This window comes from Hemiscyllium ocellatum, chromosome 20, assembly GCF_020745735.1.
Source record: "Hemiscyllium ocellatum isolate sHemOce1 chromosome 20, sHemOce1.pat.X.cur, whole genome shotgun sequence".
Taxonomy (NCBI): domain Eukaryota; kingdom Metazoa; phylum Chordata; class Chondrichthyes; order Orectolobiformes; family Hemiscylliidae; genus Hemiscyllium; species Hemiscyllium ocellatum.
The window spans coordinates 53,592,284-53,617,656 of NC_083420.1; the positions used below are offsets into that span (position 1 = coordinate 53,592,284).

Consider the following 25,373-nt stretch of genomic DNA (forward strand, 5'->3'; position numbering starts at 1 on the left):
GGCGGGCCGGGGGCTCGTGCTGGTGTTCCAGCGCGCGTTCTTCGCCATGAGGAGGCTGGACAGTCTACCCATGGCGGTGAGAGAGAGGGCGGAGCTGAAGGAGGGTGGCGGGGGAGCTAATGGAGGGGACGGGGTGGAGCTGATGGAGCGGGAGTGGGGCTGATGGTTGGGGGGGTGGAGCTGATTGAGGGGGAATGGGTGGGGCTGATGGAGGGGGAGGGGCTGATGGAGGGGGAGTGGGGCTGATGGTTGGGGAAGGGGTGGGGCTGATGGTTGGGAGGGTGGAGCTGATTGAGGGGGAATGGGTGGGGCTGATGGAGGGGAGGGGGAGGGGCTGATGGAGGGGGAGGGGGAGGGGGAGGGGGAGGGGCTGATGGAGGGGGAGGGGGAGGGGCTGATGGAAGGGGGTGGGGCTGATGGAAGGGGTGGAGCTGGGGTGGGTGTGATGGAAGGGGTGGAGCTGGGGTGGGTGTGATGGAGGGGGTGGAGCTGGGGTGGGTGTGATGGAGGGGGTGGAGCTGGGGTGGGTGTGATGGAGGGGGTGGAGCTGGGGTGGGTGTGATGGAGGGGGTGGAGCTGGGGTGGGTGTGATGGAAGGGGTGGAGCTGGGGTGGGTGTGATGGAAGGGGTGGAGCTGGGGTGGGTGTGATGGAGGGGGTGGAGCTGGGGTGGGTGTGATGGAAGGGGTGGAGCTGGGGTGGGTGTGATGGAGGGGGTGGAGCTGGGGTGGGTGTGATGGAGGGGGTGGAGCTGGGGTGGGTGTGATGGAAGGGGTGGAGCTGGGGTGGGTGTGATGGAGGGGGAGTGTTATGAGAGCTGACTATGGAGAGTGGGGTGGATGTACATGGAGAGAAGGGGTTCTGTTGGGGGAGTGTGGAGTGCTGATGGAGGGGAGGGGTTGGAGCTGATGGAGATGGTGTAGCTAATGGTGGGGGCAGGAGGAGGAGGAGATGATGGAGGGGGTGGAGATGATGGAGGGGGTGGAGATGATGGAGGGGGAGGAGGAGGGGGGTGGAGATGATGGAGGGGGTGGAGATGATGGAGGGGGAGGAGGAGGGGGGTGGAGATGATGGAGGGGGAGGAGGAGGGGGGTGGAGATGATGGAGGGGGTGGAGATGATGGAGGGGGTGGAGATGATGGAGGGGGAGGAGGAGGGGGGTGGAGATGATGGAGGGGGAGGAGGAGGGGGGTGGAGATGATGGAGGGGGTGGAGATGATGGAGGGGGTGGAGATGATGGAGGGGGTGGAGATGATGGAGGGGGAGGAGGAGGAGGGGGGTGGAGATGATGGAGGGGGAGGAGGAGGAGGGGGGTGGAGATGATGGAGGGGGAGGAGGAGGAGGGGGGTGGAGATGATGGAGGGGGAGGAGGAGGAGGGGGGTGGAGATGATGGAGGGGGAGGGGGGTGGAGATGATGGAGGGGGAGGAGGAGGAGGGGGGTGGAGATGATGGAGGGGGAGGAGGAGGAGGGGGGTGGAGATGATGGAGGGGGAGGAGGAGGAGGGGGGTGGAGATGATGGAGGGGGAGGAGGAGGAGGGGGGTGGAGATGATGGAGGGGGAGGAGGAGGAGGGGGGTGGAGATGATGGAGGGGGAGGAGGAGGGGGGTGGAGATGATGGAGGGGGAGGAGGAGGAGGAGGGGGGTGGAGATGATGGAGGGGGAGGAGGAGGAGGGGGGTGGAGATGATGGAGGGGAGGAGGAGGAGGGGGGTGGAGATGATGGAGGAGGAGGAGGGGGTGGAGATGATGGAGGGGGAGGAGGAGGAGGAGGGGTGGAGATGATGGAGGGGGAGGAGGAGGAGGGGGGTGGAGATGATGGAGGGGGAGGAGGAGGAGGGGGTGGAGATGATGGAGGGGGAGGAGGAGGAGGGGGGTGGAGATGATGGAGGGGGAGGAGGAGAGGGGGTGGAGATGATGGAGGGGGAGGAGGAGAGGGGGTGGAGATGATGGAGAGGGAGGAGGAGAGGGGGTGGAGATGATGGAGAGGGAGGAGGAGGAGGAGATGTTGGAGGGGAGGGGGTGGGGCTGATGGAGGGGGAGGGGTTGGAGCTGATGGGTAGGGGGTGGAGCTGATGGTGGGGAGGGGAGTTGCTGATGGGGGGGGAGGGGAAAGGGTGGGACTGATGGTGGGTGGGGTTGGAGCTGATGGAGGGGGAAGGTTCTGGTGTTGAGGGATCAAGGGTTGGGGTGGGTCTTAATAGTATGGGTTTTAGTAAAGGTGTCCTGCTGGTGATGACGGTAGTTTACCGGATTGTTTCTGTGAATCAGGTTTCATGGGCAGCTCTGATCAGATTTCATGGAGGTGGTGAAATCTCAGGTCAAAATTTGAGGGGAGTTGAATGTTTTGGTCAGATTTTGGGATTGTTCTGAGGTTTTGCAGAATTGGATTTGCAGATCTGAGTTGCTCTGTCCATCCCTACTGAATGGGTGAGCTTGCTTTCAGGTTGTAAAAATTTCATTTCCTAATTTTACTTGCAATTTTTCTCAGGAGTTGGAAGAAATGTTGAAGACTAGCGAAGATTCCATGTTATTGGAACAAATTTTGCAGCAGGTACACAATTAACCTCTATTCCATGAAAACCTGAAGATGTGCTGTACCTGAAGTTCTCAATAGCATTTGACAAGGTGCTAGGATAAGAGTTTAGGATGAAGTGAATAACATGTTAATCTGAATAGAGGATTGGTTAGTTAACAGCATTCAGAGATAAGGGATGAATTGATCATTTTTAGATCGTCATGCTGTAACAAGTAGAATTCAATAGGGCCAAGAGTTGGGGTCTCAATTATTTATATTCTGCATGAATGACTTGGATGTAGGAACTGAATGCATGATTGCCAAATTTGCTGATGAGATAGATAGTTTGGAACATGAAGAATCTACAAAAGTGTATACAGATATGAAGTCAGCTTGTAAAGAGTCCTCTAGGTTTGGTCTCGTGAACAAGTGGAAATAGTTTATCTCTGATTTGTTTGTTCTCCCTACGTTTTTTTGTGAAATCAAATCTCCCCATATCTGTAACATGACATTATATGGGTAATCTCTCCTTGTAATTTAAAATTAGGAATTCTGGACTCGTTACATCAAACCTTCTTGTGCACCTCCTTCAAACCATAATGTGGGTTCTGTAGGTACCCAGGATTGCTCACTGTACCTCAGGTATGATGCAACCAGGGTTTTGTGTTGCCGAAGGATGTCTTTTATTCTCGGCCTTTAGGTATAAAGAGCAACTTTCCTTTAGCCTTTTTAAGACACTTCAAGAAAAAGGAACAAGAGCAGTCCAAAGATGTACAGGTTGAGTGGATTGGCCATGCTAAGTTGCCCATAGTGTCCAAGGATGTTTAGGTTAGGTGGGTTAGCATTGGGGAATGCGACGTTCCAGGGATCAGGTAGGTATGCTGTTCAGAGAGTCGGTGTGGACCTGCTGGGCCGAATGGCCTGTTTCCACACTATAGATTCTAGACAGTGAGGCTTGTTGAGCCGCATTATCATTCAATATGATCAGCACTGATTTGGGATTCAACATCATTTTCACGTCTGCTCTCCATATCTCTTGATTCTTTGAGAGGTGGCCTTCCAGTTGTTGAATGGTCAGAACAACCACACTCCTTAGGTAGAGGATACTTGATGTTTGGGTGATTAAAGTTTTCATCTCAATCTTAAATGATCAGCTCCTCATCCAGAAGCTGTGATTTCTGGTTCTAGATTTCCATCCAAGGAAATCTGTCTCTGTGTAATCAAGTCCCATGTTTTGCTATTCTGATCACCGTAATTAAGGAAGGACATAGCTGCATTGGAGGCAGAACAGCAAAGCTTCTCTAGTTCCGGGATGTGAGGGTTTCCCATAATGAATAGCTGACCAAATTTGGTCCATAGTCTTCCTATACACCATAGAATATGGACCAATTTGTTCAGCTTCTCATCATAGGAGACCCTTACAGAACTAGAGAACCTTTGCTGTTCTACCTCCAAAGTAAGTGTATTCTTCCTTTAATTATGGAGCTCAGAATTCCAAAGTCCTTCACATTAGCATTAAGATCTGCTTTGTTCCTTGTACTCAATTCCCTTGTAGTGAAATCCAATATGGCATTCGCTTACCTAATTGCTGTGCCTGCATGATAACTTTGTATTGCTTGTATGACAAATCCATCTGAACATTGACATTCACAAGTTAGTACACATGCTGTTAATGAGCATCAATGCTGGAAGAAGTGAAGATGATTACAATTAAGTGGGCTGCATTGTCCTTCATAGTGTCAAGCTTCTTGAGTATTGCGGGAACTGCACTCATTCAGGCAGGTGGGGAGTATAGAATTACCTCCTGACTTATGTCTTATTAGTAAGCTTAGGGGAGTCAGGAGGTGAGTTATGTGCTTCAAGATTCCTAGCCTCTGACTTGCACATTGTAGCCACAGTGCTTATATAACTAGTCCAGTTCAGTTTCTGGCCAATGGTAACCCCCAGGATGTTGTTAGTGAGGGATTCAGTGATGGTGATCCATTAAGTGTTGAGGTGATTATTGGATTCTGTCTTGTTGGACAGGTACTTTTGTAACATGATTGTTGCATGCCACCTGTCAGCCCAAGCTTGTTCATTGACCAGGTCTTGCTGCACATGGACATTGACTGTTTCAGTGTCTGAGGAGCAGCAAAGGTGCTGAACATTGTGCAGTCATCAACAAACATCCCTACTTTATGATGGAGGGAAGATATTGATGAAGCAGCTTAAGGGGTTAGGCCTGGGACACTACTCTGAGGAATTCTTGCAGAGATGACTGACCTTCAACAATCACATCTTCCTTTGTACCAGTTATGACTCTGACCAGCGGAGAATTTTTCTCCAGCTGCCATTGACTGTAGTTTTGCTGGGGCTTCTTGATGCTACACTTGGTCAAATCTGTTCTTGATATTAAAAGCTGTTACTCTTACCTCACCTCTGCAATTCAGCTCCTTTGTCCATGTTTGGACCAAGGCTGTAATGAGGTCAGTAGCTGAGAGGCCCTGGTGAAACCCAAACTGAGCCGAGCAGGTTATTGCCAAGCAAGTGCTGCTTGATTGCACTATTGGTAATATCTTCCATTAATTTACTGATGGGGCAAAGATTCACCGGGTTGGATTTGCCCTGTTTTTGTGTACAGACATACCCAGGCAATTTTCCACATTGTCAGGTATGTGTCAATGTTTAGCTGCACTGGAACAGATTGGCTGGGGGCACAGCATGTTCTCAGCATAAGTCCCTCAGAACTACTGGAATGTTGTCAGGGCACATAAACTTGGAGTATCCAGTACCTCCAATTTTTTCTTGATATCAACGTGTAATGAATTGAAATAGACTGAAGTCTGGCATTGGTATTACCTGGGACCTCTGAAGGAGGCTGAAGTGGATCATCCACTTGTGATCTAAGATTTTCAGAGTGCTCGGTGTTCTGTTTTGCCCTGATATGCTGGGCTCCCCAGTCATTGAGGACGGGGATGTTTGTAGAGTTGATAAATTGTCCACCACCATTCATGAATGGATGTGGCAGGACTGCAGAGCTTAGATCTGATCCGTAGGTTGTGGGGTCACTTAGCTGTCGCTTGCTGCTTATGCTGTTTGGCGTGCAAGTAGTTGTTTGGTCGCTCCACCTAGTTAACACCTCATTTTTAGTTAAGTCTAATGCTGCTCCTAGTATGCTCTCTTGCACTCTCCATTTTACCAGGGTTGATCCACTGGCTTGATGTTAATAGTTGAATGGGGGAATAAGCCAGGACATGAGGTTGCAGATTTTGTTGGGGTTCGGTTTGATTACTGCTGATAGCCCACAGTGCCTCATGGATGCTCAGCCTTGAATTGCTAGATCTGTTTGAAGTCTATCGCGTTTAGCGCAATGGTAATGCCACATGAGATAATCCTTGATATAAAGCTGAGACTTGGTCTCCATGAGGACTGTTTGGGATCACTCATGCAGAAAATATGCTTAATAGCTAAAGTAAATGAAGCACACTTAAGGAGATTTACTCAACTTTGAAAGCAATAATGTAGCTAGATACCTCTTTTTAGGTAATTATAAACATGGACTTCCTTTTAGTGCAGACAACATAGATGATAAAATTAATGCAAGCCCTTCGGGACTTGGAGTATATCAATGTCTGCAATATTCTGACAAAAATTAATCAACAATTAATTATAAATTTGCAAGACAATAGTTGTGTGCATCTTGAAGACTTTATTAAGACTTGTGACCCTGTGGAATTCACCCTTTAGGTTTAGTGGTAAAGTGTAAAATTGCCTTAATATTTGAGATTGGATTTATTTTGTTGAATGAAGTGATAGTCAAATTGGGTTCTTGTGGTAAGAACTAATCACTGACATGGATTAGCTGATTTTCCCATCTCAGTGTTGTCACTTCAACATCTTGCAGTTCAGTGAAGGCTGAAGTCCACGATTAATGTACATGTCTAGTTGAAGAGTCCTGTTGGTAGTTATAGTTGCTCCCAAGCATCTGTTCGTATTTCTAATATTGAAAATGTTTCTCTTAAGAAATGTAAATATCATATATTGTTTGATTGAATCCCAATGATCAAATAATAACCTAAACAAAAAGGCAATTCATTTACTCTGGTTAATTTTCTTCTCACGTACATGTCTTGACTACATTGAAGGCAGTTTCTTTTTCATTTTTATAATTGATTTGTCTGGACAAAAACTTATCCACATATCTATTATTCTCTTAGACAGTTCTTCATCCTGTTTGCAATGAATACCCACCTTCAGTGAAGTACAGAAGACTTTTTCTAGCTGAGTTAATTAAAAAGGTACAGTTTTCCTTATTACACAATTTTTGAAATGTTTGAAGAATTCCTTTTGTAGGGAAAAAAAGAATTGAATTTAACAAGGAATGACATGTGACTGTTTTACTTTCCAGTTACAAATCTACAAGAAGTCTTTCTTTTATTTGTTCATGGGATGTAGGTGTCATTAGTTAGGTCAGCATTTGGTCACCTCCAATTGCCCTTGTCAATCTCCTCCTTGAACCACTGCATTTTGAGAAATGCCGTGCCTCTTTAGGTCTGTTAAGGAATTCCAGGAATTTTGACTCCGTGACAGTGAAGGAACATCCATACCTTTTTAAAGTAGAATCACATATAATTTGGAGTTTTGGTGTTCCCATGGATGTGATGCCTGCCTTTTAGATAGTAGAGGTTGGAGTTTTAAACTCTGGGGAGTCAGGAGGTGTGTTATTCGTTGCAGAATTCCCATCTTGTGAACTACTGTTATAGCTACAGTCTTTATAAGGCTAGTCCAGTTCTGTTTCTGGTCAGTGATAGCTGTCAGGATGTTGGTAGTTGGAGATTTGATAATGTCATTGCCATTCAATTTCAATAGAGAAATTGTTGGGGATTGTACAATTATTTTGTATGAGCTTTTCGCCCAGGTTTAAATGTTATCCAGGTATGCCGCATGTAGATACTACAGAATGTGAGGAATGGAACAGGAAAAGTTATACAAACATGAGTAAACATCCTCAGTTGATCTTGTGCTGGAGAGAAGGTCTTTGAGGAATAGCTGAAAATAGAATATCACAGACAACCACAAGATATCCTGTACTTTTATGATATTTCCATAATTAAGCTTGTGATTTCCTATCCCCACATTTATCCATTCATATGATTCTGTGATAATATTTATGATGTGCATGATGGTCAGGTCACTCCCTCTCCTGATTTTATTTGGCACACAAGTTGAATACTGTCTGCTTTTTCTGCGAAATTGTGTTTATTAAAATGTTTCTTTTCAATGCAGCATGAAATGACAAGTGCTGAGCCATTAGATGATTTGTATGATGCACTAGGCGAAGTATTAAGATCAGAAGAATTACAGATGTGTCACAAGAATTATTTCCTGGTAAGAACATCTGTAATGTTTTTAAACAAAAGCATTTGGCTGCAAACCTAATGCAAGTAGACTGGTAAATATTCAGATCCCTAACAAGTGTATAACAGTGCACAAATGTTGCAGCACATATAATTTATATTCAGGAGTTAAGTTCAGGGCTCATTGTTACATTTCACGATTTAGTAAATGGGGCTGCTGCTATTGAATTCAATAAGTAATGAGGCTTGACTTTCCAAAGCTAGCAAACAGCAGCTTTCACACTTTAAGATAGTTGTAATCTGAGACCATAGGAATAGAAGTAAGCCATCTCTTTGCCTGCTTCACAGTACAGTTACATTATGGTTGACCCACACTCCTTTCCTTCATATCTGTTGCATTTTGTCTCTTGAAAAATATACTATTATAATCTTGAAATATCTTACTCACCCAACATCAGCAACCTGATTCAGGGAGAGAGCTGCAAATTTAATTAATCATGAGAGCATCAAGAATGAAAGGGCATAGGCTTAAAGTAATTGCCAAAAGGAGCAAAAGTGGTCTGAGGAAAAGATGTTGTACATGATGAGTGGTTAAGGTGTAAGAGTGTACTGAAGGCAAGTTCAATCAAGGCATTCAAAAGGAAATTAAATGGTTATAGGAAAAGGAATGATTTGTCACGATATGGGGTGAAGTATGGAGAATGGCATTCAGAGAGCTGGCACAGATACAGTGGGACGATTGGTCTCTTTCTGCACTGTACTGATTCTGTGATTGTGTGAACATGTGCTTCTGGATTTTGCCACCAAAAGCATAGCTTTAACTTTAAAACTATGCTCCTGTTTTGCTTTAGTCCTTCGTGTAAGAGGAAGAAGTATCACTTTAGCTGCTGCATTTTTGTGTTTAACTACATTAACCATATCACATCTCAATCTCCTAAATCAAAGGAAATATAAGCCCTTTTTTTGTGATCTATTCTCTTAATTTCACCCTGTTAAGTCTCATCATTATTCTAGTTAAACTACTGAATCCATCCAAGGTCATAATATCCATCTTGATGCATGATGTCTGCTCTGAATGCAGAACGTTAGACTGGCCCTGATGAAAATTCTATACAAATGAAGCATGTAAGCCCAGACCCACAGTAATCTGATCAATTCTTAAATATAGCAAAGGATGGTCAACAAATACACACCTTGTCAATGGTACCCATATCTGATGAAAAATTTCAAGTGCACCCAGATCCCTCTATATTGCAACATGCTGCAGTATTTGTTCTGCCGGTGCAGATATTATGGATTAACTGTCCTCATGTTACATTATTCTATGAAAAAAGTTGCTGTTTCACAGAGATACTTAGTTGGGTAACAATTCCTTACTGTAGTTAGGACCCACAGACAGTATTGGAATTTGTAATGATGCTAAGAAAGAAACCTCCACAGATTGGATAGCTGTTGTCATTGGCAGATAGATGGCAGGAACAGTGCACTTTAGGTAAAGGTGATGTTAAATATTTCAAAATAAGCAGGACAAAAGATGTAAAATGGAGCAGAGTGGTTTTAACAAGTAGGCAAAAGCTGCATTCCTAATAAAAGGCCAACATTGCTCATGGGATGAAAACGTGCAGAGACATCGTGCTGATCTTCAACAAAACTGTAGGATGTGGTTAGAGTATTGTGCACAAAATGATAGAATATAAAATAAATTGAGAATGGGTATTGTAAATCTACTTTGAAGTTAGCACGGAGAATTGGTTGTACTTACAAAGAGAGAAATTAGAACGGGGGAAATAGCAGATGAATGCGTGGCTAAAGGATTGGTTCCTGGGCAGGGGGTTCAGATTTTTAGATCACTGAAATCTTTTCTGGTCAGAAATGACCTGTTTAAGAGGGATGGGTTGGTTCTGAACTGGAGGGGGACCAGTATGTTGGCAGCCAGGTTTGCCAGTGCTACGGGGAGGGTTTAAATTAAATTGGCAGTGGGGTGGGATCCTGAACAGCAGGGAGGCAAGTGTGAGACTGGAAAGAGATACATTAATCAGAAATAGGACAGTTAACTGACAGGCCAGGCTGGAACACAACAAGGAGCCAACAATGACTATTGGATTAAATTGCATCTATTTCAATTCAGTGGGCTGACAGGTAAGGCTGATCAACTCGGGCATGGATAGGTAAATGGGACTGGGATCTTATAGCCATAACAGAAACATGGCTAAGGGAGGGACAGGACTGGCAGCTTAATGTGCCAGGATGCAGGTACTGTAAGCAGGCTTGAGATGGTGGAAAGAGGGAAGGGGAGTTGAATTTTTGATTAAGGTTAGTATCACAGCAGTAATCAGAGATGAAATAACTGAAGGATCATCCAGTGAGGCTTTGTGGTTGGGGCTAAGAAATAAGAAGGGGATGGTGGCGTTGTTGGAGTTGTACTAAAGGCCCCCAAATAGTCATTGGGAATTAGAGGAACAAATGTGCAGGGAGACTGGGGGAGACTTGCAGGAGCAATAGGGTTGTCATTGTAGGGGATTTTAATTTTTCCTCACATTGACGGGATTGCCATAGCGTTAAGGGCTTAGATGGGGTGGAATTTGTTAAGTGCAGTCAGGGAGTTTCCTCAAGCAGTATATAGACAGTGCAAAACTTGACCTACACTTGGGAAATAGGGCAGGACAGGTGACTGAAGTGACCGTGGGAGAGCACTTTGGGACTAGTGACCATAGTTCTATTAATTTTAAAATAGTTATGGAGAGGGTCAAAACTGGTCCACAGGTTCAAGTGCTAAAATGGGGCAAAGTGAATTTTGATAGAATTAGACAGGTGCTTGCAGGGGTTCGATTGGAGTAGTCTGTTTGCAGGCAAAGGGACCTCCAGCAAGTGGGAGGCCTTTAAAGTGAAATAGCGAGAGTTCAAGGCAAGGTTGACAGGAATAGCAAACCCTGGATGATGAGAGATATTGAGGCTTTGACAAGAAAAAAAGGAGGTATGGCTTAGGTACAGGCAGCTGGAATCCCTAGAGGTATATAGGGGATACAGGAGTTTACTGAAGGAGGAAATGAAGAAGGCAAAAAGGGGGTACGAGATAGCCTTGGCTGAGAAAATTAGGGTGAAGCCAAAGAGGTTCTTTACAGACATTAAGGGAAAAAGAATAACTAGAGAGAGAATAGGGCAACTCAAGGACCGAAGTGGACATGCATATGTAGAACGGCAGGTGATGGGTCAGATCCTCAATGAGTACTGCTCCTCTGTGTTTAGATTAGATTCCCTACAGTGTGGAAACAGGCCCTTCAGCCCAACCAATCCACACCGACCCTCCGAAGAGCACCATTCAGACCCATTCCCCTCTGACTAATGCACCTAATGCTATGGACACCTGACCTGCACATCTTTGGACTGTGGGAGGAAACTGGAGCACCTGAGGAAACCCACACAGACACGGGGGAGAATGTGCAAACTCCACACAGAAGGTGGAATCGAACATGGGACCCTGGTGCTGTGAGGCAGCAGTGCTAACCACTGAGCCACCATGCTGCCTTTAAAACCGTGAATAAAGCCATGAAGACTTGGGAAAGATAGTGGTCATATCTTGGGGACAGTCCATATCACCGTAGAGGTGGTGTTGGATGTACTAGAATGTATGAAGGTGGATAAAACTCCTGATCCTGACCAGATATATTCAGGAACACTGCAAGAGGCTAGGGAAGAAATTGCAGGGGCCCTGGCTGATATTTTTGCATCATCATTAGCCACAGGTGAGGTCCCAAAAGACTGGAGAGTAGCGAGTGTTGTGCTGTTATTCAGGAAGGGCTGCAAAAAAACACCTGGAAACTACAGACCAGTAAGCCTAACATCTGTGGTAGTTAGGTTACTTGAGAAGATTCTGAAAGATTAAATATACATGCATTTGGAAAGACAAGGTTTGATTAGGAATAGTCAGCATCTCTTTGTGCATGGGAATTATGCCTCACAGATTTGTTAGAGTTCTTTGATGAAGTGACTAGTAAGGTTAACGAGGGCAGGGTGGTGGATGTAGTCTATACAGATTTCAGTAAGGCCTTTGATAAGGTTCCACATGGTAGGCTGCTCTGGAAGGTTAGATCACATGGATTCCAGGAGGAGCTGGCCAATTGGATACACAATTGGCTTGATGGTAGGAAGCAGAGGGTAATAATGGAAAGATACTTGTCAGACTGGAGTGCTTCAGGGGTTGGTGCTGGGCCCATTGCTGTTTGTTATCTGTATCAATGATTTGGACGAGAATATACAAGGCATGATTAGTAAATTTGCTGATGACACTAAAGTAGGTGGTATCGTGGACAGTGAGGAAGATTATCAGAAATTGCAGCTGGACCTTGGTCAGCTGGGGAAGTGGGCCAATAAATGGCATATGTTTATGAATCGTGAGTTGTGCCTGTAGATGTTTATAATTGAGCATTTTTAATGCTCACTTGTTAAAGAAAAATACTTTCTATTATCCATACAGTTTTAAATGTATAAAATGAGTGATGGGAAAATACAGGTATGTGTTTTTGACTTTGTAAAGATTGCTTTTCAGTTGTCGGGAGAGAATATTAGACTTGGTGAAAATGTGGCAATCATTTCTGAAGGGACTACAGGTCTGGTCACATGGAAAGCTGCACTGTTCTTTGCAGAATGGGCAATGGAAATGTAATGGAATTTAATGTAGATAAGTGTGAGGTGTTGCATTTTTAGAAAGTCAAATCAAAATAGGAGTTTCATGGTGAATGGGAGGACTTTAAAGAGTGTAGTGGAACAGAGGAACCTTGGAGTTCATGTGCACGATTCTCTGAAAGTGGAGTCTCAGGTAACAGGGCAGTGAAGAAGGCTTTTGGCACACTGGCCTTTATTAGTTAGGGCATTGAGTATAGAAGTTGGGAAATTATGTTGCAGTTATACAAGACATTGGTGAGGCCTCACTTGGAGTGTTGTATTCAGTTTTTGTCACCTTGTTATAGGAAAGATGTTATTAATCTGGAAAGAGTGTAGAAGAAATTTACAGGGATGTTGCCAGAATTCAATGGTTTGAGTTGCAGGGAGATTGGACAAGCAAGAACGTTTTCCTTTAGAGCATAGGAGACTGAGGGGGGATCTTATAGAAGTGTTTAAGATCATGAGAGGCATGGATAGGGTGAATGTACTCAGTCTTTTTCCCAGGGTTGGGGAATTGAAGTCCAGAGGGGATCAGTTTAAGGTTAGAGGGGAAAGAATAAAAGGGAATCTGAGGGACAATTGTTTTACAGAGAGGGTGATATGCATATGGAATGAGCTGCCAGAGAAATTGGTTGAGGCAGGTACATTAACAACATCTAAAAGGCATTTGGAGAAATACATGAATAGGAACAGTTTAGAAGGATATGGGCCAAGTGAAGGGAAGTGGGGTTAGCATGGGTGGACATTTTGTTCAGCGTGGACCAGTTTGGGCCAAAGGGCCTGTCTCCATGATATAGGACACTATGACTCTACAAGGCATTCCTTAAAATGAACTTCATGACAGTTAAGCAGTGACCTTATACTCAGAAGGAGAATTTCAAACCTGACAATAGAATGTCCTATTTCTGATCAACAGTATTCTAAAGTTATCATTTATAGATGTTTATGTATCATGAGATGTGCCTGTAGCTGTTTATAATTGAGTATTTTTAATGCTCACTTGTTAAAGAAAAATACTTTCTATTATCCATAGTTTTAAATGTATAAAATGAGTGATGGGAAAATACAGGTATGTGTTTCTGACTTTGTAAAGATTGTTTTTCAGTTGTCGGGAGAGAATATAAGACTTGGTGAAAATGTGGCAATCATTTCTGAAGGGACTACAGGTCTGGTCACATGGGAAGCTGCACTGTTCTTTGCAGAATGGGCAATGGAAAACCCCGAAGTGTTTAATTGCAGGTCAGAACTGTTAAGATTCTTCTTATTAAATAAATACAAAGTTGGAGCACTTGGCATTGATTTTTCACCCATAAATGAGAAATTATTATTTCTGATTGTCTTGAAGTTTTTTTTTACCCTTTTTTAAAGTTCTCTCATCTTTTGGTTCTCCTTTTTACCAAGACAACAGATAACTGTACCAATGATAGTCCTGCACTTCAGCAATTCCTAGGACACGTATGAGAACAACACATCTGGCTCTTAATTTTCTTTATGTAATACAGCTGCTTTGAAGAGTTGCTGTAAATCCCTCACATAGTATCACTTTGTTTCACCAAGACATTGTTTTATAACTTTCCTATTCTTACTACAAATATATGTTTTAATTGTTGCTAAAGTCCTTTGAAAATGGAAACCTCAATGGGATACTGCAGCATTTGTGATTACATGCTAAAATGAAAATACTTACTATAATCTGTTCTGCTATGAAGGTGTAGGGGCACTGTACCATTTAAGAGAGTTGAAAAGCTTGCAAGGACTTAGAGAAGCACAGAGAATCCAGGACAAGGTATCAATATAACATTTGGTTGAAACAGGTGGAGTAGCTGGGTTGCCATGAGACAAAAAGCAAATTCAAATTTGGCCAATCAGTTGAAATTATGCCCCAAGATAACAAACTCCAGTCAAATTTGAATTTAGTATTTTGATAATATTAAAACCAATGAATGATCCAATGTTTTGGGGTATAAATATCAGACATTGTGAACAGATTACCAGACCGGCAAAGAGAACTTCCAAAAGACCAACAGATGTAGGCTGCTAGTACCTCCCTGAGAGGTACCTGTCTGGAGCAAGAGTTTGCACAGAAAAAACATCAAAACCAACCTGGAGAGAGAATCTACAGATGAACCTTGGCAAAGCTGACTGGTTTTGAAACGTGATTATTTTTCTGTAAATTGTAATCGGGATTTTTTTGGACTAGTATTGTAAGGGGAGGTAAAAGATAGATTTAAGAGGAAGGAGTTGTAAGTAGTTGTTAGTTAATATTCTCTATTAGACTTTAAAAAAAGGTTGTCAAAGTTTTCAAGTTTTACTTTAAAATAATAACTTTTGGGATAGTTCTTTGCCTCTCGAATTTTAACAGATTACAGTACGGAGTGAATCTTGCGTGTGTTGCTGGTTAAAATTAGCAGAGGAGTTTAACCCATGTCCTAACAGTTTGGGGGCTCCTCCAAACTTTTCAAAACCTTTTAAAGTTGCCATCAATGCTAGTGACATAGGTATTGGAGCTGGACTGCACCAGGAAGATGAGGATGGGATTGAACTGCCAGTTGGTTACTTTTCAAAGAAACTCAACATCCACCAGAGGAAATACTCCACGATTGAAAAAGAACAATTAAGTTTAGTACTGGCCTTAGAACATTTCATTGCGTATGTCACGAACAATGTGTTGGAGCTAGTTGTGTACACTCGATCCTCTTACATTCTTAGAATGCTTTAAAGACAAGAAAATGAGACTATTTTGTTGGAGTTTTATGTTACAGCCTTTTAATTTATATATCGTACATGTTAGGGGTCGTAAGAATATATTCACAGATGCACTATCATGGATTTAACTGATAAAGTATAGATAAGATACATCTATTCAATGTTATATATATGTAGGTGGGAGGAAGTTAATATGAACTTAGATTAAAGTCCTATGTATGTCATGATATTGTAGTTCAGGATTAGAGAAAAAAAATGAAACCATCTTTTCATTATGATGATTCATTTTTTCTTAACGGGGGGGAGGTGTTATGGCGGTGTAGGGGTACAGTATATTTAATAGAGTTGAAAAGCTAGCAAGGACTTAGAGAGGTTAGACTTAAAAAAAAAGTTGTCAGTTATAACTGAAGTAAATATAGTGTTCAGCTCATTATCAGCCATTCTGTTAATGACCCATTTTTGATGGTAGTAAATTGTTTGCTTTCTCTGCAGCAGGACTGTTTTGGAGTTGGGTAGTGGATCTGGCCTCACTGGAATTGCTATCTGCAAGACATGTACCCCCAAACAGTACATATTCAGTGACTGTCATTCAAGCGTACTTCATCAGCTCAGGAAAAATATTCTTACTAATGGTCTCCTACTGGATTCTGAATCCTGGAGCTCAAAAGACTGTGAAGTACAGTTGGAGAATAACAATGGATCCGAAGAAAACCAGAGACCAAAAATCACTGTTGTTGGACTGGATTGGTCAGATGCTACTCAAGAACAAGTTACAGAACTTCAGCCAGATGTCATTATTGCCACAGGTACCAGTTCATTTTATAGGTTAGCAGTTTTCCTGATGGTACACAGGAAGGCTGGCAGAATATTGGATAACTAAGTACAGTAAGCATTTTATTAACGGGCACCTATGGGACCAGAAGTATGTCAGTTGATCAAATATTCTGGTCGATCAAGAGGACCATATAATCAATATAAAAACACACAGTAAGTAATAGAAATATGATGCAGGGAATATACACATCTCTGTTATACATTATTTACAGCACAAATCACATAAATAATACTTACCAGCAAAGAGCTTTCTCACTTGCACCCTCAACTGACTACTTAGACATCATGATAGATCACGATAATACAGTAAATTTGCGGTATTTCAAGTATATAATTTTTGCCAGTTTATCGAGAGTGCCAGTTCATAAGGTGTCAGTTAAAAATAGCTTCCTGTAGAATAATCAATAATTACAGATGATCAGTGAACTTCATAAAACTAGAATTATTGATGGTTGTTGACTTTGGACTCAATGTGTCTGTCTGTTTCCATATTCATAGATATCAGCGTTCCTGTACTGGAAAAAGACTGTATTATTGAGAATTATTTTGTATAGGGAGTAAGTATTCTGCAATAGCCTCTTCATCGGCCAGGAACCTGAGGGGTGCTCTGAGCTTCTCTGCACGAACTTCCTTTAAGATAGGCAAAAGTAGCATAAGTTCTCATAGTCTAGAAGAAGCCCACTTTGACCATTGTGCCAGTGTGACTTCTGAAAGATCTTTTCCAATTAATTTCTCATTCTCCTACTTTTTCCCAAAGCCCTAAAAAGATATATCCAATTATCTTTTAAAGATATTCTGCATCTGGTTCTGTTTCCTTTTAGGTAGTGCAACAAAGATGTAGAATTATGTAGAAAGAGTTTCTTCGTCTCTCTCTCTCTTTCTCGCTCTTTTCCCTTTCCTTTGGTTACCATCCCACCCACTGATAGAAACACTTTCCTGAATCTATCAAAACTCTCTCATCCTTTCGAAAGGCCTTTAATAACTGATCAGAAGTGCCCGTTACTGAGCACAATATTCTGGCTGAAGCCTAACTGGTAACTTATAAAGATTTCACACATCTATGTATAGCTTGACCTCTAGTTGTGATACAAAGGGTTCTATGTACATTTTTAATAACTTCATAAAATTTTCCTGCTGTCACACCTGATACTGCAAATGTTATGGACCCTGATGACATCCCAGCAATAGCACTTGAGACTGTATTTTAAAACTAACTGCATGCTTAACCAAGCCGCCATCTACTCAGCAATGTGGAAAGTTGTCTGGATATGTCCTGTTCACAGAAATCTAGCCAAATCCAACCTGATCAGCCAAATCCAACCTGATCATTAACTATCCCATCAGACTATTTTATATCATTGAAGTTATGGGAAGGATCATTGAAATGATATCCAGCGGCATTTGCAAAGCTTACTGACACTCAGTTTGGGTGCTGCTAGGCCACTCAGCACCGATCCTCTTACCAATCTTGTCCAAAAGAGCTGAATCCGGGAGGGGAGATGCAAGCAAATTCCCTTGATATAATTTTACTGAATGTGGCTTCAAGGAATCCTAGCAAAATTTGAAGTCATTGGGAATTAGGGGAACAACTCTTCACTGTTTGGATTCATCCCCAGCACACAGGAAGGTGTTGTGTTTGTTCATGTCCAAGACATTTTATTACTGAGGCTCGTGTTCCGAGTCCAAACATCTTTAGTATATTTCTGAAAGACAGACATGCTGTTGAGCCTTTTGATCTTTCACTTGTCAGAACCTTCCTGCAGGAATACCAGATTTCAAAAAGAATTATTATTTTTATTGTGTACGTGGAAGGTGCTAGTCAGCTGGCTGTTGTCCTTTGAGGCAATGTCATAGAGAATGCACTAGGAAACAGTTAACCCCCAAGTTCTTGTTTAAATTCAAGCCAGGCCAGATGACTCCCAAACTGCTTTATCAGCGACCTAAACGTTTGATGATTTGAACAGTTTTCATTCATAATATCCCCAGCACCTCAGATACGGAACTAGTTCACATTCAAATACAGCAAGACTTGGACAATACTCAGGCTTTTCAGATTTAATTAGGAACCATGCCGACTTTCGAAGTCTTAGAGGGGAGGTGAGAAAGAATTAAAAGGAGTAAAAAGAACTGAAAGAGACTGGCAGCCAATATAAAATGAATCCCAAAGTCATCTGTGATCACGAGGGAGCAGTATCATTTAGGGAATCAGAACGGGATTTACATCATGAGATCCCTTTTTCATTTTCATCCAACCTTCCAGTTCCTTTTTTATCTAGGCTTTGGTTCCATTCCCTTTCCCCATGTGGGAATATACTGCAACTATATCCAAACCATCTCCTCGTGAAGGGTTTCCCATTGCTAAATTCTTAAATTTCTGTCAGTTAATTTTTGACTAAATTTAGTTGTGCCAGATCTCCCCTCAATGCATTGAAATTTACCCTCTTTCATTGAAATGTCTTTATTCGAGATTGCTTCTTGTCCTTCTCCAGAACTGATCCAAATCTGACAATTCTATTGTCATTTTCCATGTATCCTTTTTGTGTGATATTCTTTGCTTGACTCACTTCATTTGTCAAGCCTACATCTAGCCATATCACCTTTATCATTTGGTAGGAAACAAAGTGACAAAACACAGTATGGAGGTTAGTTCACTGTAAGTTTTTGTTGCAAACGTTTCGTCCCCTGGCTAGGAGACAACATCAGTGCTCTGGAGCCTCCTGCGAAGCGCTTCTTTGATGTTTCTTCCGGTATTTATAGTGGTCTGTCCTTGCCGCTTCCGGGTGTCAGTTTCAGCTGTCCGCTGTAGTGGTTGGTATATTGGGTCCAGGTCGATGTGTTTGTTGATGGAGTTTGTGGATGAATGCCATGCCTCTAGGAATTCCCTGGCTGTTCTCTGTCTGGCTTGCCCTCTGATAGTAGTGTTTTCCCAGTCGAATTCATGTTGCTTGTTGTCTGAGTGTGTGGCTACTAGGGATAGCTGGTCGTGTCGTTTCGTGGCTAGTTGGTGTTCATGTATCCGGATTGTTAGCTGTCTTCCTGTTTGTCCTATATAGTGTTTTGTGCAGTCTTGCATGGTATTTTATAAACTACATTAGTTTTGCTCATGTTGGGTATTGGCTCCTTTGTTCTAGTAAGTTGTCTGAGCGTGGCTGTTGGTTTGTGTGCCGTTATGAGTCTTAAGGGTCGCAGTAGTCTGGCTGTCAGTTCTGAAACGCTCCTGGTGTATGGTAGTGTGGCTAGTCCTTTTGGTTGTGGCATGTCCCCGTTCCGTGGTCTATCTCTTAGGCATCTGTGGATAAAGTTGCGCGGGTATCCGTTTTTGGCGAATACCTTGTATAGGTGTTCCTCTTCCTCTTTTCGCAGTTCTGGTGTACTGCAGTGTGTTGTAGCTCTTTTGAAAAGTGTCCTGATGCAGCTTCGTTTGTGTGTGTTGGGGTGGTTACTTTCATAGTTTAGGACTTGGTCTGTGTGTGTTGTTTTCCTGTGTACCCTTGTGGTGAATTCTCCGTTCGGTGTTCTCTGTACTATCACGTCTAGGAATGGGAGTTGGCTATCCTTTTCTACTTCTCTCGTGAATCGGATTCCTGTGAGTGTGGCGTTGATGATCCGGTGTGTTTTTTCTATTTCCGTGTTTTTGATGATTACGAACGTGTCATCGACATATCTGACCCAGAGTTTGGGTTGAATTTGTGGTAGGGCTGTTTGTTCTAACCTTTGCATAACTGCCTCTGCTATGAGTCCCAAGATTGGTGATCCCATGGGTGTTCCGTTGATTTGTTTGTATATCTGATTGTTGAATGTAAAGTGTGTAGTGAGGCACAAGTCCAGTAGTTTAAGTATGCCGTCTTTGTTGATAGGTTCCGCCTCCTGTTTTCTGTTCTGTATGTCCAGTAGGTTGGCTATTGTTTCTCTGGCTAGGGTTTTGTCAATCGAAGTGAACAGTGCCGTCACGTCGAATGAGATCATGGTTTCATCTTTGTCTATGTGTGTATTCCTGATGGCGTCCAAGAATTCCTGTGTTGATTGTATGGAGTGTTTGGATCCGCTGACCAGGTGTTTCAGTTTCTGTTGTAGTTCTTTGGCCAGTTTGTATGCTGGTGTCCCTGGTAGTGATACTATGGGTCTGAGTGGGATGTCTGGTTTGTGTACTTTGGGTAGTCCATAGAATCTGGGGGTGTTGTTGCTTTCCAAGGGACTCAACTACAACCACAGGGACGCCAAGACAGCAGATTTCCTAGCAGCACTAGAATCTACACTCAGGAACAATGGACTGACTGAAGAGACACAACAAACAGTGAGACAAACGGTCGTACCTACGATGATAAGAAAAAGACAAACACATAACCTCAACACCAAGGAGAGGGAAGCACTGAAAGCACTAAGAAATGATAAGAACATAATCATACTACCAGCAGATAAAGGCAGAATGACTGTCATCCTAGATAAATCATATTACATCAAAAAAGCACAACACCTACTAGCAGACACCAACACCTACCAAATGAAGGATTCTGACCCCACACCACAACTCACCAATAGAATAAATAACACACTAAGGAATCTACAAAAAAACGGACAGATAACCAAAGCTGACCTACGAAGAATGAAACCGGAAAGCAACAACACCCCCAGATTCTATGGACTACCCAAAGTACACAAACCAGACATCCCACTCAGACCCATAGTATCACTACCAGGGACACCAGCATACAAACTGGCCAAAGAACTACAACAGAAACTGAAACACCTGGTCAGCGGATCCAAACACTCCATACAATCAACACAGGAATTCTTGGACGCCATCAGGAATACACACATAGACAAAGATGAAACCATGATCTCATTCGACGTGACGGCACTGTTCACTTCGATTGACAAAACCCTAGCCAGAGAAACAATAGCCAACCTACTGGACATACAGAACAGAAAACAGAAGGCGGAACCTATCAACAAAGACGGCATACTTAAACTACTGGACTTGTGCCTCACTACACACTTTACATTCAACAATCAGATATACGAACAAATCAACGGAACACCCATGGGATCACCAATCTTGGGACTCGTAGCAGAGGCAGTTATGCAAAGGTTAGAACAAACAGCCCTACCACAAATTCAACCCAAACTCTGGGTCAGATATGTCGATGACACGTTCGTAATCATCAAAAACACGGAAATAGAAAAAACACACCGGATCATCAACGCCACACTCACAGGAATCCGATTCACGAGAGAAGTAGAAAAGGATAGCCAACTCCCATTCCTAGACGTGATAGTACAGAGAACACCGAACGGAGAATTCACCACAAGGGTACACAGAAAAACAACACACACAGACCAAGTCCTAAACTATGAAAGTAACCACCCCAACACACACAAATGAAGCTGCATCAGGACACTATTCAAAAGAGCTACAACACACTGCAGTACACCAGAACTGCGAAAAGAGGAAGAGGAACACCTATACAAGGTATTCGCCAAAAACGGATACCCGCGCAACTTTATCAACAGATGCCTAAGAGATAGACCACGGAACGAGGACATGCCACAACCAAAAGGACTAGCCACACTACCATACATCAGGAGCGTTTCAGAACTGACAGCCAGACTACTGCGACCCTTAGGACTCATAACGGCACACAAACCAACAGCCACGCTCAGACAACAACTTACTAGAACAAAGGAGCCAATACCCAACATGAGCAAAACTAATGTAGTTTATAAAATACCATGCAAGGACTGCACAAACACTATATAGGACAAACAGGAAGACAGCTAACAATCCGCATACATGAACACCAACTAGCCACGAAACGACACGACCAGCTATCCCTAGTAGCCACACACTCAGACAACAAGCAACATGAATTCGACTGGGAAAACACTACTATCATAGGGCAAGCCAGACAGAGAACAGCCAGGGAATTCCTAGAGGCATGGCATTCATCCACAAACTCCATCAACAAACACATCGACCTGGACCCAATATACCAACCACTACAGCGGACAGCTGAAACTGAACCTGGAAGCGGCAAGGACAGACCACTATAAATACCGGAAGCAACATAAAAGAAGCGCTTCGCAGGAGGCTCCAGAGCACTGATGATGTCTCCTAGCCAGGGGACGAAACGTTTGCAACAAAAACTTACAGCTCGGCGAACAGAACCACTACAACAAGCACCCGAGCTACAAATCTTCGCACAAACTTTAGGTTAGTTCACTTCTCAGCTGAATCCTCCCCATTCAGTATTGGGGCAGTGGAGGGCTTCCAAAATCATAATGTAGTTCTTGCATTGTTCACTCCGCTAACCCCTTTCCTCTACTTAACCAATTATAAACACTATATTAAACACTTTATTGTTTCCTTACTTCAGCCAAATAGATGGTTATTCTCTGAATTCTCATTCCTTAGATACCAGATGTTTATATATTTTCTGTCAAATCCATTTATCTCAGAAACACTAACTAAAAACTATTTATGGAATCCTGTCATAACCATATACCAAGTGCTTCATAGTGATCTATGAACTAATAATTTGGAGAAACTTGTTTGCAATGAGCTTTTAATTTTCATATTAAAATAATCAGTGGCACAGCTATATTTTAAACACACCAAATTAATAGATTGTTAAACAGCAATTACTGAAAATTAGTGAAATAAAATGTGGCAAAACTGTTATCTTTAAATCTTTGTATATTTATTTTAGTTAAGTTGGGTATCAAGATAATGAGGTCATTCTCTAATATTGTTGCAGGCCTGGCTGTCATGATTCTCTGTCTGAAAGGAAGGGATTGTCAGGTTGAGCAATTGTGATGGATTGTATAATCAAAGCCTGAGGTTGCTCCCACATGTGGACGAAGCCTAACAGGTCTTGAGAATGAGTGAGTGAGTGCAAAAAGTTCCTTCTTTTCTTTTTATAGGACAGCAGGTTTTGGTTCTTGGTAGCTGAGTTCAATAGAGGATTTAATTATTGAGTTTGTCATCAGTGCCTCCCAGCTCTCCCTCTCTCTTATGTTATTCAGATGGTTCAGCTGCGATCTCTGCCCAAAATGGCCATTCCAAATGAGTTTTGTTTTAATACCATTCAAAACTAAAAAATAGCTTCTGTGACAGACCATTGAATGATGTTTTTATATTAGATTAGATTACTTAGTGCGGTAACAGACCCTTCGACCCAACAAATCCACACTGACCCTTCAAAGAGCAAACCACCCAGACCCCTTCCCCTAACACTACGGGCAATTTAGTATGGCCAATTCACCTAACCTGCACATCTTTGGACTGTGGGAGGAAACCAGAGAGTTGCCCGAGGTGGAATTGAACCCAGGTCTCTGGTGCTGTGAGGCAGCAGTGCTAACCAGTGTGCAACCCCATTAGGCTAGAACATAGTTACATCCACTTTCTTTTTGCCAAGATAATTTAACTTTTAACTGTTTCGGGCATTAATTTGAATGGCGCCCATTCTTTCAGGTTTTGATGAGATTAGAACTGGAGGGTGAATGGACAATTTTGGACTCTTTACTTATCTTAAGTCTTTGGGATTAATTCCACATAATATACAGACTTATTGCCTGTTTTGGCTGCAGTTGAATCTTGTGCCATTGTTGGATTTCTTGTACCCACTTTAAAGACAGATTTAACTTTCTTTACAAAATATAGAAAAACTACAACTTTGTGACAGTCTAAATAAGAGCTACAGACAGTAAACAGAAAGAAACTAAATTTAACTGTGAAGTCTCTTAAGCAAGATATTTATGATCTGTGGTTCCAATCCTATTTGAGCTTGAGCTGGGCATGAAAATTCCCATCCTACTTTCCACAGAATTCTGACTGTCATCAAATTCTTAACTTCTACCCTGATTTACCTATTTCTATTCCAAAACTCAAGAGCTCTCACTCTCATTGTATATATTGGTTAGTACCATCTGGGGACCACTCATTACCTAGCTTCTGGTCCCAGTCTTGCTCTTTAGATGCTGTCCTTTCCTCTGAGGTGGATAGCCATAGGAGAGGAATAAGGGGGAGGAATATCTGCTTACTTGCGCTATGGTGTCTTTAATTGCATCTCAGGACAATGTTCTGCTGGACTGCCTCAAGGTAGAGAGACATTTTCTGTAAGATGTGGCATTCTTTATTAACTTTGTGTGTTAAATGAAGAGGATTGTTTCTCAGTAATGAATGGAAGTAACTGAATTCTTGTATCTCTTTCTTTATTACTTATAAACAGATGTAGTTTATGATCCTGCAGTATTCCTTTGCCTAGTTTCTATACTGGAGAAATTTCTAATATCTGCTGAAAAACAGGGAAGTAGTACAGTGGTGTATCTGGCATCGACAATACGTAACCCGGAGACATATTATCAATTTAAAATGGAACTTGGTAAGTAACTGCAACCATTAGAGAACATAGCTGCAATTCTCTCTTCCAGTGGGATTAATGGAGTGGAATACCCTCTCACCCAAAATTCAACTCAGCCTAATGGATTGAGGAGATTTCATTAAATTAGCAATGCAGATTCCTGATCAGATTTCCCTCCAAAAAAGAGAACAGCTCAGAGTTGGAAGGTTTTGACTTGGTTTTCTTGTAACTATTAAATTAAACAGCAGGAATTAAACCTGTCCCAACACTGCACTAATGTCAAAACTATCAAATGGATACTTGAAGCCCCCCACAAGCAAAACTCTGACCTGATTCTAACCCCCAATCCAAACAAACCACGACACCTGATCTATCCTGTCCCTTCACCCCCATCCATGATCCACCTTCCTTACTTCCTCACTTATCCATTTTTCTGGCATCTTACCCCCTCAAACACCACCTTGCAGTAGATGGGCAAAGTGGTTTTTGGACTTTTATACCCATGGAATTGGGCAACAATTACTATAAAAGGAGGGGTTAAGGTTTGTGGGCACAGTTTCATGCGATCTATTGTACTGCTGCTTGTGAGATTTGTTTTGGTTATGAAAACTGCTGTCTTGGAGAATCTGGCAGGAGGAACAGGGATTGTGGCCTTTGCCGCAGTTACATTGCTAAATTACATTTTATTGCAGATTAGACTTCAAGAATCTTTACTTCTTTTGAATTATCACAGCTATCTTGCATCAAGTTTCTCTTTTGCAAGTGAGGATTTCTTTGGAGCTTACAGTATTTCCTCTAGATTTCTCGGAAGCAGAGGTCAGGGAAAATATGATGAGAATGTGCTTTTGACATGCACGTAATTACATCCTTAGATGTATACAGACATACAAAGTTTTTCAAATTGGAAGAAAAAAATTCAGTTACATATACTGGAACCCAAAGCTGTCCACTGCGGAGATTT

At 42.5% G+C, this 25,373-nt stretch overlaps 1 protein-coding gene across 2 annotated transcripts in view; it reads left to right on the plus strand.

The window, feature by feature from the left end:
- Nucleotides 1–25,373, plus strand: part of eef2kmt (eukaryotic elongation factor 2 lysine methyltransferase) — a 26,387-nt gene continuing 1,014 nt past the window's right edge. Inside the window, exons 1-7 of one of the 2 annotated variants that reach the window (XM_060840877.1) lie at nucleotides 1–76; nucleotides 2,488–2,550; nucleotides 6,711–6,791; nucleotides 7,780–7,881; nucleotides 13,618–13,751; nucleotides 15,711–16,024; nucleotides 24,281–24,433. In XM_060840877.1, coding sequence (XP_060696860.1) covers nucleotides 47–76; nucleotides 2,488–2,550; nucleotides 6,711–6,791; nucleotides 7,780–7,881; nucleotides 13,618–13,751; nucleotides 15,711–16,024; nucleotides 24,281–24,433 — 877 coding nt within the window. In that variant the 5' untranslated portion in view covers nucleotides 1–46. The remainder of the gene's footprint in view (nucleotides 77–2,487; nucleotides 2,551–6,710; nucleotides 6,792–7,779; nucleotides 7,882–13,617; nucleotides 13,752–15,710; nucleotides 16,025–24,280; nucleotides 24,434–25,373) is intronic. The other variant, XM_060840878.1, reaches the window with a different exon arrangement.